Genomic DNA, 15,026 nt, shown 5'->3' on the forward strand with positions numbered 1-15,026 from the left:
TTGGTGGACCACAAACTTGACATGAGCCAACAGTGTGACGCGGCAGCTAAAAAAGCCAATGCAATTCTGGGCTGCATCAATAGGAGTATAGCATCTAGATCAAGGGAAGTAATAGTGCCACTGTATTCTGCTCTGGTCAGACCTCACCTGGAGTACTGTGTCCAGTTCTGGGCACCACAGTTCAAAAAGGACACTGACAACTGGAACGTGTCCAGAGGAGGGCAACCAAAATGGTCAAAGGCCTGGAAACGATGCCTTATGAGGAACGGCTAAGGGAGCTGGGCATGTTTAGCCTGGAGAAGAGGAGGTTAAGGGGTGATATGATAGCCATGTTCAAATATATAAAAGGATGTCACATAGAGGAGGGAGAAAGGTTGTTTTCTGCTGCTCCAGAGAAGCGGACACGGAGCAATGGATCCAAACTACAAGAAAGAAGATTCCACCTAAACATTAGGAAGAACTTCCTGACAGTAAGAGCTGTTCCGACAGTGGAATTTGCTGCCAAGGAGTGTGGTGGAGTCTCCTCCTTTGGAGGTCTTTAAGCAGAGGCTTGACAACCGTATGTCAGGAGTGCTCTGATGGTGTTTCCTGCTTGGCAGGGGGTTGGACTCGATGGCCCTTGTGGTCTCTTCCAATTCTATGATTCTATGATTCTATTCTATGATTCTATAACCCAATTTTCATTTAACTTGTTTGCACATCTATACCTATCAAGTAATTTAAATTAGTTTCATCATAATGTTTGCATAAATGGTTTTAATGTTCTATTCTTTATTTCTCTGGAATTCCTATCTACAGCAAAAAAAGCGGGGGTGGGGATTTAATTGCATGTAAAGTAGTGTACACAACTGAAATGGACAGCTAACTAGAATAATCCAGTAAGGAAGTCTTTTATATAATTATAGATTCTATCAATAATAGAACCCACTGACTGTGCACATATCTGACTTCTAAAAGAAATATGAATGCTAATCAATTCATTAGCCAGCTCCAGGTTATGATATTTAGTGACAGGATGTAATAGCCAAGTTGCCTACAGAGCGTAATTGTATGGCAAGTGAGAAATTAGTTTTCACAAAGCCCCATCCTTCCTGTCTCAGCTTTCCCACCGACTGCTTTTTACGAGCTGTGTGCCTTTCAAAAGACATCAGCATCATTCAACTTCCCCTGTCATAACAATAAGAGCTCAGACAGGCCCCAACTTCTTCACGCTGTGCAGGTTCATCTAACCTTTACATCAAGTCTCCTTTGGTTTGTAATTTATCGTAACTCCAGTTTTCCTGGAAGTGAGTGTCTTTAATTAGAAAGCTCACAGCCATTACCAGAAACCACATGTAACTCCACTGTTCCTCAATTATTCCCTGCCTATAGGGAGTGTTAGCAGAAGAGAGCTAACTATTGCATCTTAACAGTGTTTAAAGATCAAACCATCTGTTTAAGTGTCACATGTGAATTTGGTTGAAATGGTGAGGTATTTCTGTGAAGTTTCAGATAATACACTCTCTTATAAATAAGAGTAACCTGTGTGTAAACCTGTAGGTAGGGTTTATGAATACATTTTCATGTTCAGTGCTGTCCTTCAGGCAAGCAATGTATATGCTAGAATGCTTTCAAGGTGGCAGTTAAGATAGCAAAGACAAAATTAAAATTACCATGTGCATGCATAGCCATGCTTACATGCGAAAGCACAGAAAATTACTAACCATTCTGAGAGCTTCAAATCCTTATCATTCAGATGATCAACTGCTGATTCTGGACAATCATAGGCTAGAAGGCAGAAATACCTATAGAAATACCCAGGAGGGCTTTAAACTGACTAATGTGGGGGAGGGAGACAGTGCTCCTGAAGGTAGGAGTCTATCAATTGATGAAGATGATCATCCAAATGTCATAGACCAAATGGAGCAAACAGCACGCAGACCTAGTGGTGGGAGGAAAAAATCCTTAAATAAGAGACACGGGGGAATGATTAATGGACTTCAATGTCTGTACACTAATGCGCAAAGCATGGGAAATAAACAAGATGAGCTTGAGCTCTTGGTACAGCAAATTAAATATGACATAATAGGCATCACTGAAACCTGGTGGGATAAGTCCCACGATTGGAATGTAATAATGGAGGGATACAATCTATTTCAGAGAAACAGACCAGACAAGAAAGGAGGAGGAGTGGCGTTATATGTCAGGGATGTGTATACCTGTGAAGAGATCCAAGATTTAGAACCTCAAAGCCAAAGTGAGAGCATTTGGGTCAAAATTAAGGGAGAGAAGAATAACAGTGACCTCATTGTGGGAGTTTACTATAGATCCCCAAGCCAAACGGAGGACATAGATGATGCCTTCCTGGAACAGATGGCCAAGCATGCAAAAAGAAGGGAGATAGTAGTAACGGGGGACTTCAATTACCCGGATATTTGTTGAATGTCAAACTCAGCCAAGAGCATAAGGTCAAACAGATTCCTCACTGGCCTTGCAGACAACTTCATTGTCCAGAAAGTGGGAGAAGCAACAAGAGGAACAGCCATTTTAGATCTGGTCCTAACCAATGTTGATGACCTGGTTAGTGGGGTAGAAGTGGAAGGATCATTAGGCGCGAGTGATCATGCTCTTCTGAAGTTTACTATACAGCGAAAAGGAGCAGCCAAGCATACTAGGACTCAATTTCTTGACTTTAAGAAAGCCGACTTCATAAAACTTAGGGAAGTGCTGGGTGAGATCCCATGGACAGTAATACTAAAAGGAAAGGGAGTTCAAGATGGCTGGGAGTTTGTTAAGAGGGAGATAGTAAAAGCACAACTTCAGGCAATACCAATGAGACGGAAACATGGAAGGTGCCTAAAGAAGCCAGAGTGGCTATCTAAAGAACTTTTAACTGAGTTAAGATTAAAAAAGGATGTGTACAAAAAATGGAAAAGGGGGGAAACCACCAAAGAGGAATTCAAACAAATAGTCAGCACATGTAGACACAAAGTCAGAAAAGCTAAAGCACAGAATGAACTCAGGCTTGCTAGAGAGGTTAAAAGCAACAAGTTCAAGTTTTATTGCGGGAAAAGCCAGTGACACTAAACACCACAAGATCAAACAAAAAGAAATCAACAACAACATCAGAAAATAAAAGAAAAAAAAAGATTACACAAGGGAACTTCGCAGTGTGCCATTCAACAGATTTGAGATTTACGCTTCCTGATTACTAAAGTGCAAAATTTGGCCACCTCATATGATATTGAGCTTGAGGAATCTTCCAGAAGGTATTTTCGTAGAATTTCGGGGGAGGATTCCAAATAATGTTGTAGGGGTATAAATTTTGATAAAAGCGGCAAAATAAGTTGAACTCGTTCTTCACTGTAAAATTCGCAAAATAGAAGGATGTGTGTGACAGATTCTACCTTATTAGACATACAGGGGCAGAGACGCGCATGCATTGGTAACCGCGTGAATTTGCCGTACAGCACTGCTGAGGGCATTGTCTCAAAGCGGGCTCTAGAGAAAGCCCATCTATAAGCTTCGTTAGTGATGTTAGTTAAGTAAGGGGCAGCTGCAAAATTAGGCCAAGCTTTTAAGCATTTATACGTCTCCGGGAGTAGGGCGTCTTCTTGTTGTAATTCGACATCGTAAAGTCTCTGAGTGATAATTGCTTTTGCCTTGTTCGGAGTTTCAATAAAAAGATTTTCAGGGTTTAGGCCAATTTGTTTGATCTTATTAGTTATTTGCATAAGCCAAGGAGGATAGGGAGCTGCGGCCAGGAAGCAAGGTAACAGTCCCTTAGGATTGTAATGGATTTTCAGCCAGAGGGATATTGCTTGCTCCCAGACTTTTAATTCCACTCTGGGCAGTCCTGCCTCTTGCCTTAAGACTGCATTAGGTGTACACTTCGGGGTAGCAAATAATGATCTTAAGAATTTTGATTGTACTGTTTCAAGGGTCTTAAGGTTGGCAGAGGGGCTAATTTGAGAGCCATACAAGAGTTGGGCTAAAGATTTTGCCTGAAAAACTTTTAGGGCCATCGGGAGGAAGCCAGCTCCTTTCCTTCTGAATAATCTAAGGATGGCATTTGCACTTCTTCCTGCTGATATAGCTGATGTGGTCAGGTGTGTTGACAATTTGGCATTATAAGAGAAAGTAATGCCTAAGCATTGGAAGGTCTTAGTCTGTTCAATGGCGTTTCCCTTTACGCTCCAATTATCTTTCCTGAAGGAGTGGTTAAAATGTACAATTTTGGTTTTGGCAAAGTTAATTGTTAACAGTTCAGTGTTACATTGGTCACTAAACTTTCCTAAGGCACGTTTCAAACCCACTTTGGTTTGAGAGAGAAGAACAGCGTCATCCGCATACATTAAAACTGGTACTTTTCTGCCGTTAGAGAACACGGGGGGGGGGGGGGTTCGATTTCACGGCAACATGTGACCAGGGAGTTAACATAGATGTTAAATAAAAATGGGGCTAATAGGCATCCTTGTCTAACTCCCCTTTGGACTGGGATTTCTCTAGAGTCTGCCGTCCTGTGCGAGTCTTATCTGGAGGGTATTGTTCTCATGAAGCTTAATCATCAGAAGTAATAACCTTCTGTTAATACCCATATTGGCCAATTTGGCCCAGAGCCTACCCCTGGATACAGAATCAAATGCTGCCTTTAGGTCCACAAAGGCCGCATACAATGACTTTTTCCAATGTTTCACATACTTATAAACAAAATAATCTAACACTAAGCAGTGATCTATGGTAGAACGTCCAGATGTAAACCCTGCTTGTTCAATTTCTAGCAAGTTATTATGATCTAACCATTCACATAATTTTAGGCATAGATGTTTTGTATAAAGTTTGCAGATCACATTCAGAAGACTAATTGGTCTATAATTAGATGGGTCAGAGGGGTTGCCCTTTTTAAATATAGGAACAATTATAGCCAGTCCCCAATCTTTAGGGATTTAAGTTGCCTTATCTATATATGAAAATAGATTTGCAAGAACCGGGGCCCACCAGTTTATTTGCGCTTTCAGAAGTTCAGCGACAATGAAATCACTTCCTGGGGCTTTGCCAGATTTCATTTGTAGAATTAACGAAGTGATCTCGGTTTCAGATGTTGGGGGCCATGGTGTATCATTATCTAAAGGGATGTTAAGCAGCGCAGAAGGACGATGTTCCCTAAACAGCACTTTATAGTGCTCTTCCCATGAGTTTGCAGGGATTATTGTGCCCTCGTTAGGAGTTTTGGTTTGACTGGAGATAATTTTCCAGAAGTTGGAATTGTCTTTTTCTATTGACGCTTTTATGAGGGCCTGCCAGATGAGAGAGTCTGCGGTTCTTTTTTTGGTTTTTAGCAACTCTTTGTAGTTCTTTTTTTTAAGTTGTAACTCTAATTTAGTGATAGGGTTAGGATTTTGCTGGAAGACCTTAAAGCATTCCCCGAGTATAAGTTTTGCCTGGATGCATTCGCGGTCAAACCATTTTTTGTTGGTAGGGGACTCATTGTGGTTAGGTCTCCTGAGTCTTGACAATAACGGTTGGAGTTTTCGGATTAAAGTGTTATAATGGTCAATTGGGGAGGTCTCTTCAGTGCCGTTGGAGGTCAGATCAGCCCAAAGGAGTTGACCTTCCATTGATTGTGTCCAAATGCTAAAATTGTTATTAACATAAGGGGACCATTTAATTCTGGATCTGCCTATTTGTTGTAGAACATTAGGATCAGGTGTCTGTGGGGCAAGCCCACATCTAGAGGGTTCCCAAAATTCAGTCCTTTTAAGATTTAGGGGTAGATGGTCACTTTCGGTTCTTATATCTACAGTAAATTCAATATATTCATCAAAGAGTTCTTGGGAGACAAGGATGTAGTCAATAACAGAATGCCTTAAGCCTGACCAATAAGTGAATTGGCCAGGGCAGTCTCCCGAGGAGAGGCTGTTTAAAATAACAAGGTTTAATCTAAGTGCCATTAGAAAAAGACATGTACCAGCAAAATTGGTAACTGGGTCAAGTGAATGACGCCTGAATAGGGGCCAATGTTCATCATTAGCATTTAGGGGACCCATTCCACTTTCGTTGATTAGCTGTTCGTCTGAGTGGCCTAGCCTTGCATTAAAGTCCCCACCAATAATTAAGGAGGCAGAGGGGAACTTATTTGAGACAAGGAGAATGCAGTCTTCCAGTTCGTTCCAGATGTTTTTAAGATCAGTTTGTTTCATAAGTGGGTGAATATAAACATTGATGCATATGATCTTAAAGTGGGTAGAGAATATTTTAACAGCCAGAATCCATTTTTTATCGATTTTCAATTGGATAGGGGAGGTTCCTAGATCTGTCGATACGAAGGTGCTCAGACCTCCCGCCGGTCTTCCGCCTTTTGGGCCGATTGAGGCACAGGAATGGAAAGCAAAATAATTGTGTAGTTCAAAAGGATTTTGCATCCAGGTTTCTTGGAGCAGGATGATCTTGAACTGTGATACGTAGGTTAGAACGTCTTTGTCCATTGTTTTCGATTGCCATCCAGCAACGTTCCAGGATAGTAGTAGTGGTGAGAGTCATTTTGTCTCTTCTTTGGAGGTCTTTAAGCAGAGGCTTGACAACCATATGTCAGGAGTGCTCTGATGGTGTTTCCTGCTTGGCAGGGGGTTGGACTCGATGGCCCTTGTGGTCTCTTCCAACTCTATGATCCTATGATTCTAAGTGTCATTACACCTTGGTGACTGTGCCAGTAGAAACTGTATCACTCAGTATGGTGCAAGAGACTTTCAGGCAGGACTGTTTTAAAATGGAATGCATTTATATCCATTCAGTGGATGTGAAGGTGTGATCCCTGCTGCCTTGAAAGAGGCAGTAGTGCGGCTGCTCCTAAAAAAACCCCAGCTCTGGACCCCTTAGACTGGAACAACTATTCACCAGTTGAATATACCCACTTTGGGGGGAGGTGGTGGAGACGGCTGTGGTGTGGCAGCTGAATGTATTCTTGGATGACACAAATTATTTAGATTCATTCCAATCTGGGTTCAGGCCTGGACATGCAACTGTGTGGGCCATTGCTTGGATACAGTAGTGAGAAAGATGACTGAAAACAATCTGGGCTTGAATCCGGGCATGATAGAGACACTATGGACAAGTGGTTTCCATGTCCGAGAAATTGGTCAGTTGCCTATCCTTGATGGGGTTACACTAAGCAGGTTTGCATTCTGGGGGTGCTTCTGGATCCAGCTGTGTCAATGGAGGCTTAGTTGCTCAGAGACTAGAAGTGTATTTTATCAACTACAATTGATTTGACAGCTATGAGCATTTCTAGACAGGAAAAGCTTGGTCAGAGTACTTCACACTCTGGTTACTTCAAGACTAGATTACTGCAATGCGCTTTTATGTCGGGCTTCCCTTGTGCTTGATCTGAAAACTGCAGTCAGTGCAGATTGTTGCAGCACAACTGCTGACAGGAATAAGGCATTGTCAGCATATAATACGTGCTCTTAAGTGATTTGCACTAGTTACAGATTTGCTACCGGGCCAAGTTCAAGGTGTTACAATTAGTATATAAAGCCCTTGGGACTGGTTCACCTCAGAGACACTTTACCCCACATGCGCCCATTTGATTGCTTCAATTTGCAGAAGTAGCGCTGTTGAAGGTGCCACATAATACCTGTTCCACATTTATAAGAAATCAATATTTTATTGTGGCAGCACCTATACTTTGGAACTTGTTGCCTATTGATATGGAACAGGTGCCCCCACTGTACACTTTTCAGCATGTGCTAAAATATTTTTGTTTAGATAGGCCTACCAGATACCTAGCATGTTGATGTGTTTTAATCTGTTTTTACTTTATTGCTGATTAAAACTGTTGTTAATTGTTTTAATTGATAATTTTATTGTTTTATTCTTTTTGTAATCTTCTTTGAGGTTTCTTACAACCAGGTAGTGTATACATTTTAAGAAATAAATAGATATTTATGTACAATACCAATGTACTGACCAAGTGTTAAATATGAAAATACATTCTGTAGCCTCAAATGGCCAACAGCTAACATTACTCTGGTTAGTAACATGAAGTGTCATGGGAACTGAATGTGAAGCATAATGGTTTAGAGCTGCAGACAATTAGTTCTTTCATACCTTCATTAAACCTTCCTACAGGCCAACAAAAACAAGAAACCCACAAGAGCACATCTATCTGCTTTTTGTGGACCCCCCCCCCCCCGGTGCTGTCTTTTGTGCTAATGCTACTTGCTTCTTAGTGAATTACAAACCAGACACAGAAAAAAAAATCACATCAAAAAGCATCTGAAAGGAAAAAACCTGAACCAAAATTAGCAGGCAAGATGCACAGGATTTATGGAAAAGAATGATGGCGGCTCCTATAAATTCAAAGGAATAATTACACATACAATTCCAAACAGTAAGAGAAAAGAAGCTTTAAAAAACTGAAATTAGTTTGTAGTTCAGACTAAAAAAATAATCAAAATGGGCAATCTAAATTGGTACCCCAAGCTGGCAACTCTTCCCTCATTGCTAAATTAAGCTGTTTTCCATCCAATTTAAGTAGTAGTGCTTAACTAGTCAACTTCTCAACTGTTTCCTCCAGTAATATTTTCCATTCAATGAGCACTTTCATGCCTATATGACGAAAACGCCAAACCACTGGAGATGACACAGGACTACCTTCAGATTATGAATTATAGGTGAATCTTCATTAAAGCCGTTTTAGGTTCTTAGTAATTCAAGGTAGAAATGAGGTCAGGGTTGTCAGAAGTGATGGCTATAACTTTAATAAAGATTATGCAAATAAATTTTTAAAGTGTTAAAGAACCCTAGACAAAGCCAGATAAGTTATTTAACAGCAAAAGGATATGGACATCTTTGTCACAAATTTGTCATGAATATCTTCAGAAAGGGGAAAGGTCTCTAAATCCTTCTCAAGTTGTATAAGCTGCCTTTCCATCTGCTTTAGGCTCTTCTCCAAGCTTTCTGCTGAAACTAAGCATATATTTATAATTAAAACCTCACACATATCAAAAGGTGAATACTGTTAGTAGATGCTTTCTTGCAAAGATTCCTATAAGTCCACATTATGAAATACTTTTGTCATGTGTTGAGTTCTACTATCTACTCAATATCTTCATGAATGATCAGTTTAATAAATTTACTCAGTCATATCACCGGAAACAGCAAATGTACTCAGGCTCTGACTAGTTAATGCACCAATTGAGTGATTTGGAGAGGGCATACTGATCACAGTTGAGACAGTATATAGGTATACAATTAGTACCAAACATACTATAGTACTTACTCTTCATGGGGACATATGCTTCTGCCAGACTCTCTCATCTTAAAGGCAGAACGTTGTTCAGTGGTAGGTGCAAAACTTGTTTATAGTATCCTGGTGAAGCATATAATTACCAAGAGTAGACTAATAACCATGAGGTGCACATGACTTTATGTACCAGCCAGTCTGTTTTCCAGATAGAAACATGTTAAAATTTTGAACTTCTAGTTTTGCTCTCCTGTGTTTCAGGATTTGCTCCAGAAAACTTTTCAGATCACCATGAAACTGTGGTCTCTAGTATAGGTGAGATAGATTTGAATGGGCTGAAGCACTTGATTCAAGGAGCAAGAACAAATAAATATGGATTCCAGAATTTATAAACCTCTCTACAGAGAATACCTGAGTTATGTTCAAAATAAAATGTCAACTAAGTAGAGCAGGGTGTCTAACCTTTGAACTTCCATCTCTAGCTGGACTATGACTCCCACTATCTCTATTTCTCTTGCTGCCTGGGCTGTTGGGAGCTGGAATCCAAAAATATCTGAAAGACCACAGATTAGCTGCCCCAGGGATAAAGAAACACCACTTGTATCCTGAGATGTGCCCCAAGCACCACTAGTACCTTAGTGAAACTTTGGATGTGACTATTAACCCAAACCGCAACTACCTGTACTGGAAGTGGCTGAGATACTGGGGGAAGTGTTGAACTTTCATGAGCACCATATCAGAATGTGTGTGTCTTCTGTGTGCCTGGGTACTCTGTACTTCAAGCACTATTCGAATGGACCTCAATATTTTCATCTTGACACTTTTATTCAGAATATGTAGAACCACTTTGGAGCAGAATCATCCACATATCCCCATTCTGTTGCACCATAAAAAAGACTCCAGAGTGCCTCTGGGCCTGTGAAACTAAATGTTCAGTAGGTACAGCATATGTTTGATGACTAAGCACGTTAGCCAGTAATGGCGCTCATTTCTGGATCTCAGGGGGGTCTTAAATCTGTTCCTTACACTCCTGGCAAATTTCAGTGGCCAACTTTTCAGCCCATACATTCATGCTGGCCTGCTACCCCTGTGGTGCAAAGCAAAAGGATGCAGGATGTGCAGGATAACCTGGCATTAAGTGCAGCATGGCTTCTTCTTTCTGAGGGGGGAGGGGAGGGAGGATCCCTATGGCTGAAAGTGTGGAGAATTATTGAGGGCTTGCTGCTTGTCAGTTTGGATATACATCTGTTTGAGCCTCTGGTACTGCAGGACTACTGATCTTTTTCAGATTTGAAATCTTGACAATTCTTATGCCAGTCTTGTAGCTTCTTACCTTTCAAAGACGCATACCAGTATCATGTACAATATTTCCAACTCTGTGTTGCTGCTTTCTTATTGCACACCACTATTCTGTTCTGGACATTTTCTTGGTTCAATATGAACTTTCCTGAAATGACCTTCCACTTACAAAGAAGCTTGAAAAGTAGTATATTCTGGAATGTAAATTCTTGGGTGTGGGTACAAACTTCAACACTCAAATCAAAAATTATTCATTCTGGACAACAGCTGAATAAAATATATTAGCCCATTCTTTAATACAAACCTCTGCTTGCTTTATCTAAGCTCTGCAAGTCTTCAACAAAGCTTAGGACTTCAGGATACTTCTCTTCACACAATTCCACCAGAAAATGAAGCAGTGTTATCTTCTGATCAACTGATTTGGTGTCCTTTAACTAGAAATTAGTAAGTGAATATTCAGAAGCAGTAATACATTTTGATCATATATTTTATGATTTACAAAATAGAAATTGAAATCAGTTTTCCTGCACAATATCTGAAAACTGAGTTTTGAACCATTAAAAAAAACTAATTGCATTTAATTTGCCATTTTAATTGAAAATTTGATTTTCATATTCAAATTTTGTTTTCTAATGCAGAGTTACAATTAGCACAGACATGGTCTAAAGCAGTCCTTGCCAATTTGGTGCTATCCAAATGTTTTGGACTACAACTCCCATGATGCAGTGTAAAGTATCTAGAAGATACCAACTTTTTAAAGGAACACAATGTAGCAACCTTATTGACCAAGTTTAGTCTGAGTAGGTGGGAGACCATCTGCTCCGAGTTCCTTGATGGAAAAGGGGGGGGGGTAAAAATGTCTAAAATAAAAATAAAATAATAAGCTTTTCAGAGTTTGACATCAAAGTTTGAATATTTTTTATTCAGGGAATGTTTCCCAAAATGTTTAATGGATGAAGATATTGCAAAATTTCTAAATAAGACTGCACACCAGGAGCCTTTTACTGGAAGATACTGCAAGATTCAGGGACACGGGTGGCGCTATGGGTTAAACCACAGAGCCTAGGACTTGCCGATCAGAAGGTCAGCAGTTCGAATCCCCGCAATAGAGTGAGCACCCGTTGCTTGGTCCCTGCTCCTGCCAACCTAGCAGTTCGAAAGCACGTCAAAGTGCAAGTAGATAAATGGGTACCGCTCCAGTGGGAAGGTAAACGGCGTTTCCGTGCGCTGCTCTGGTTTGCCAGAAGTGGCTTAGTCATGCTGGCCACATGACCCGGAAGCTGTATGCCGGCTCCCTCGGCCAATAAAGCGAGATGAGCGCCGCAACCCCAGAGTCGGCCACGACTGGACCTAATGGTCAGGGGTCCATTTACCTTTACTACAAGATTCAATTCTAATATTGATGCTTTAGTATCAGATAGTAGCCAAATATGTACATATCCAGTGCATATTCGGAAAATATCAGCCTTCAAAATCAGAAGAAAAAGCTGAAATAAATGTATTTCAGCTCTGACTGAGTATACTCTGCGTTGTACAAATCTGAAGTACTTGCAGAACTGGGACCAATTATTTGCTCCGTTGAACCCTTAACAGAATTCACTAAGTGCAAGCTTTCAGTTTCATTTTTGATGTACTACTAAAAATATTCGTAATTGAGACAATGAGCAGCAACAATAGCTCACCATGTCACACCTTTTTCTGTCGGCTTGAAACACCAAAGCTTTTAAAACTGTACAGCAATCTCGAAACCGAGCATACACATTTACAATATCTACTATTGTCTAGATCAAAACAAATTAACTGCTTTTATAAGTGGGTGGGGGTAAATGAATAGACATTTAAGCTGAAGTTATTGAAGATGTTAGGTGTCAAAAAACAGAAAGCAATTTAAACTGCATTGTAAATATGAAAAGCAAGTGATTGCAGCACTGAACTCAGCATTCACAGCTCTTTAAAAAGACTCACTTTACATAAGGAGCAGAGGTTAAATCCAAACGTCTGTGCATTTCGAGATCCTGCATTCATGTAGTTTCCCATTAGCAATACTAGTTCCAGAAGCTTACTGAAGCTCCTGCTCTTCTTTATCTCTTCACAGGCAGCACTGACAGCCATGATGTCAGGTTTGATGTTATTCACCTGTTCCTCAAACTGAAGCTTAAAAAGAATAGCACTCAGCCGTGGCTTCAGCCTCTTTACACCGCTCATCTGATTGAAAAGGGAAAAAAGTTCTCTTTTAAAACCTATGTTATGCTTTAGCATGGAGCAGGTTGGTTTAATCTTGGATGATTTACAGGTATGACAAATGGACTGAAGCCAAACCTCATGCCTATATACTATCCCAAAATAGATGAATGAACGAGGAACACTTGTTTGAGCAATATTTAACTTGTGAATAATTATCCTTCTCAGCTATATTTAACTTGTGAATATACTAAGCCAAAAAGCCCACTAGCATTTCTTCTAGTCTTCCAGGTGCTTCTTATCAAGCTGTTTGCACAGCACCACACATTACTACTGGGGTACATTAGTGCATAAGCAGTTGCTCAGGCCATAATAAAGTTTGAGTGACACATATAGTTCTAAGCATAATTATTCAGAAAATGTTATAGGAGAATTATTTGTGTACATGTGTTCTTGGGACTGCAAGTCTCTTCATTCTTCTTCTGCTTCAATATTCTAAATTCAGGGGATAAGGTGGCAGAAGTGCATAAGCAAAATCCCTGCAGTATATCAAAACCTCAGCATTATCTTGGACTGTTCAAACACTCATAGCCCTTACTGCCATTGAACAACCAAAAGAAACTAGAAGGCAAGTGTCCAGTTTTCTACATTTCTTATGTAGAAGAGCCAAAAATACAGCTTGAGGTAAAATACTAAAATACTTCTCAAAGATTCAAAAATTATAGTGATATTGTTAGCATCACATATGAAGCAGAAGGAACAGTGCTACTCACCACAATACAGAACTGTTCTGGTTCAGACAAGTTTTCATATTCACTCTTCATTTTGGACAATTCATTCAGTTGTTTTTGTTCAGGAAGGTGCTTTATTAGATTCTATGTATCATGAAAATATATGAAATATATTAAGAGTTTTCACGGTCTTTTCTCAGTAAATGTTCCCATGAGGTTTTATTTTACACAACCAGTTCAAAAAATTTCAATTCAGTCTCACAAAGAATCAAAGGAATTTGCTCAGACAGCAACACATGTAAAGAAAAAAGGATTTTATCACTAAAAAAATGAAAACTAAAACTGACTCCAGTGAGAAAATAGAATTCAATTGTTGAGTGCAAAAGTGGAAATTCCTGATTTTTGAAAGTGCAAGTTTCCATTTTCTTCACTACTTGAAAACTATTGTAATCATAGCCCCAGGGAAAAAAGCTAAGTAGCAGTCAATAAACAGCCTTCAAAAGAAATGCCATACAAGAATATGGGGGTGGGGGAAAACAGTTTTTTAATGAATGCTGACAACTGGAAATTATTTTCTCATGGAGAAGTGAACTCTTAAGTGGGTTACTAGACTGGCCTCCTAGTCACAACCTGGCAATTCTAATTCCCAGAAAACACCAGTGTTGAATTTCTATGCTACAATAAATATTCCTTAAATTTTATGTGAGTTTAAACATTGACTATGTTATTACTATGATTACACTGTTGCATAAGTCGTGTGATTTTTTAAAAAACAAAACAAAAATGTTATTATTTACATCAGTTACTATGCTTGTTTATTTGGGCAAACTGCTTTTTGTTTGTATAGTGATACCACGTAGAAAATTTGTGTCAAAAAACATATAACCTTTAAATAAAAGTAAACTATTAAAAGTACATCATTACAGTCTAACTTAAGAACTGATCTAGACAAGGGCGGGGGAGAACTGATCTAGACAAGGTATTTAGCACTAGGATTTCAAGCTACACCAATGGCATTATTCAGCACAGATAACAAATTTACAGCATGATGGCACTCAACTCAAGGTACAAATTGTACCAGATGATATAAACAAAGGGGCTGGAAATTCTGTAGCTCTGTAGAGCTTTGTACAAAGGTTTTAACCAACAAACTAATGCTGTGTGAGCCCACTTGACAGAATAAAGCCTGAGGTTTTACAACAAAACCCTGTACCTTAAAGGTGGGAGGGTTTGATATTCATACCACACATGGCCTAATAGAAAGTGAATGTTCTAACCTTCATTAGAACATTCTCCTTCTCCCACTAATGGCCTATGCTACTAGATGGCTGGCAAGAGAGACCATACATTAGTTAAGGCCTAATTACACCCATCTCCATTTACATCATCACATTCACTAGCACAGCTGGGGGGGTATCAATATATACCACAATTTATACAACAGTTCTTGCTCTAATTCTTGGCTGCTGTATTGCTTCAGAGAGATTTCATGCCATTTTATTCATCTCCTATCACTTGGGATATTTAAACTGAATGTTTTTAGAAAGCTAAAGCAATTGGGGCGGTTTGTCACTGGACTGCAAGAATAGAGT

General features: G+C 39.7%; 1 protein-coding gene across 1 annotated transcript in view; it reads right to left on the bottom strand.

Annotated features, from left to right (window-relative positions):
- DIAPH3 (diaphanous related formin 3) overlaps positions 1 to 15,026 on the bottom strand; it is a 123,359-nt gene that overhangs the window by 68,108 nt on the left and 40,225 nt on the right. Inside the window, exons 20-23 of the mRNA XM_083610496.1 lie at positions 13,477 to 13,578; positions 12,488 to 12,727; positions 10,827 to 10,956; positions 8,821 to 8,946 (exon numbers count right to left, since the gene is read on the bottom strand). Coding sequence (XP_083466622.1) covers positions 8,821 to 8,946; positions 10,827 to 10,956; positions 12,488 to 12,727; positions 13,477 to 13,578 — 598 coding nt within the window. The remainder of the gene's footprint in view (positions 1 to 8,820; positions 8,947 to 10,826; positions 10,957 to 12,487; positions 12,728 to 13,476; positions 13,579 to 15,026) is intronic.

This window comes from Podarcis filfolensis, assembly GCF_964270895.1.
Source record: "Podarcis filfolensis genome assembly, chromosome: 4".
In the NCBI taxonomy this organism is placed as follows: domain Eukaryota; kingdom Metazoa; phylum Chordata; class Lepidosauria; order Squamata; family Lacertidae; genus Podarcis; species Podarcis filfolensis.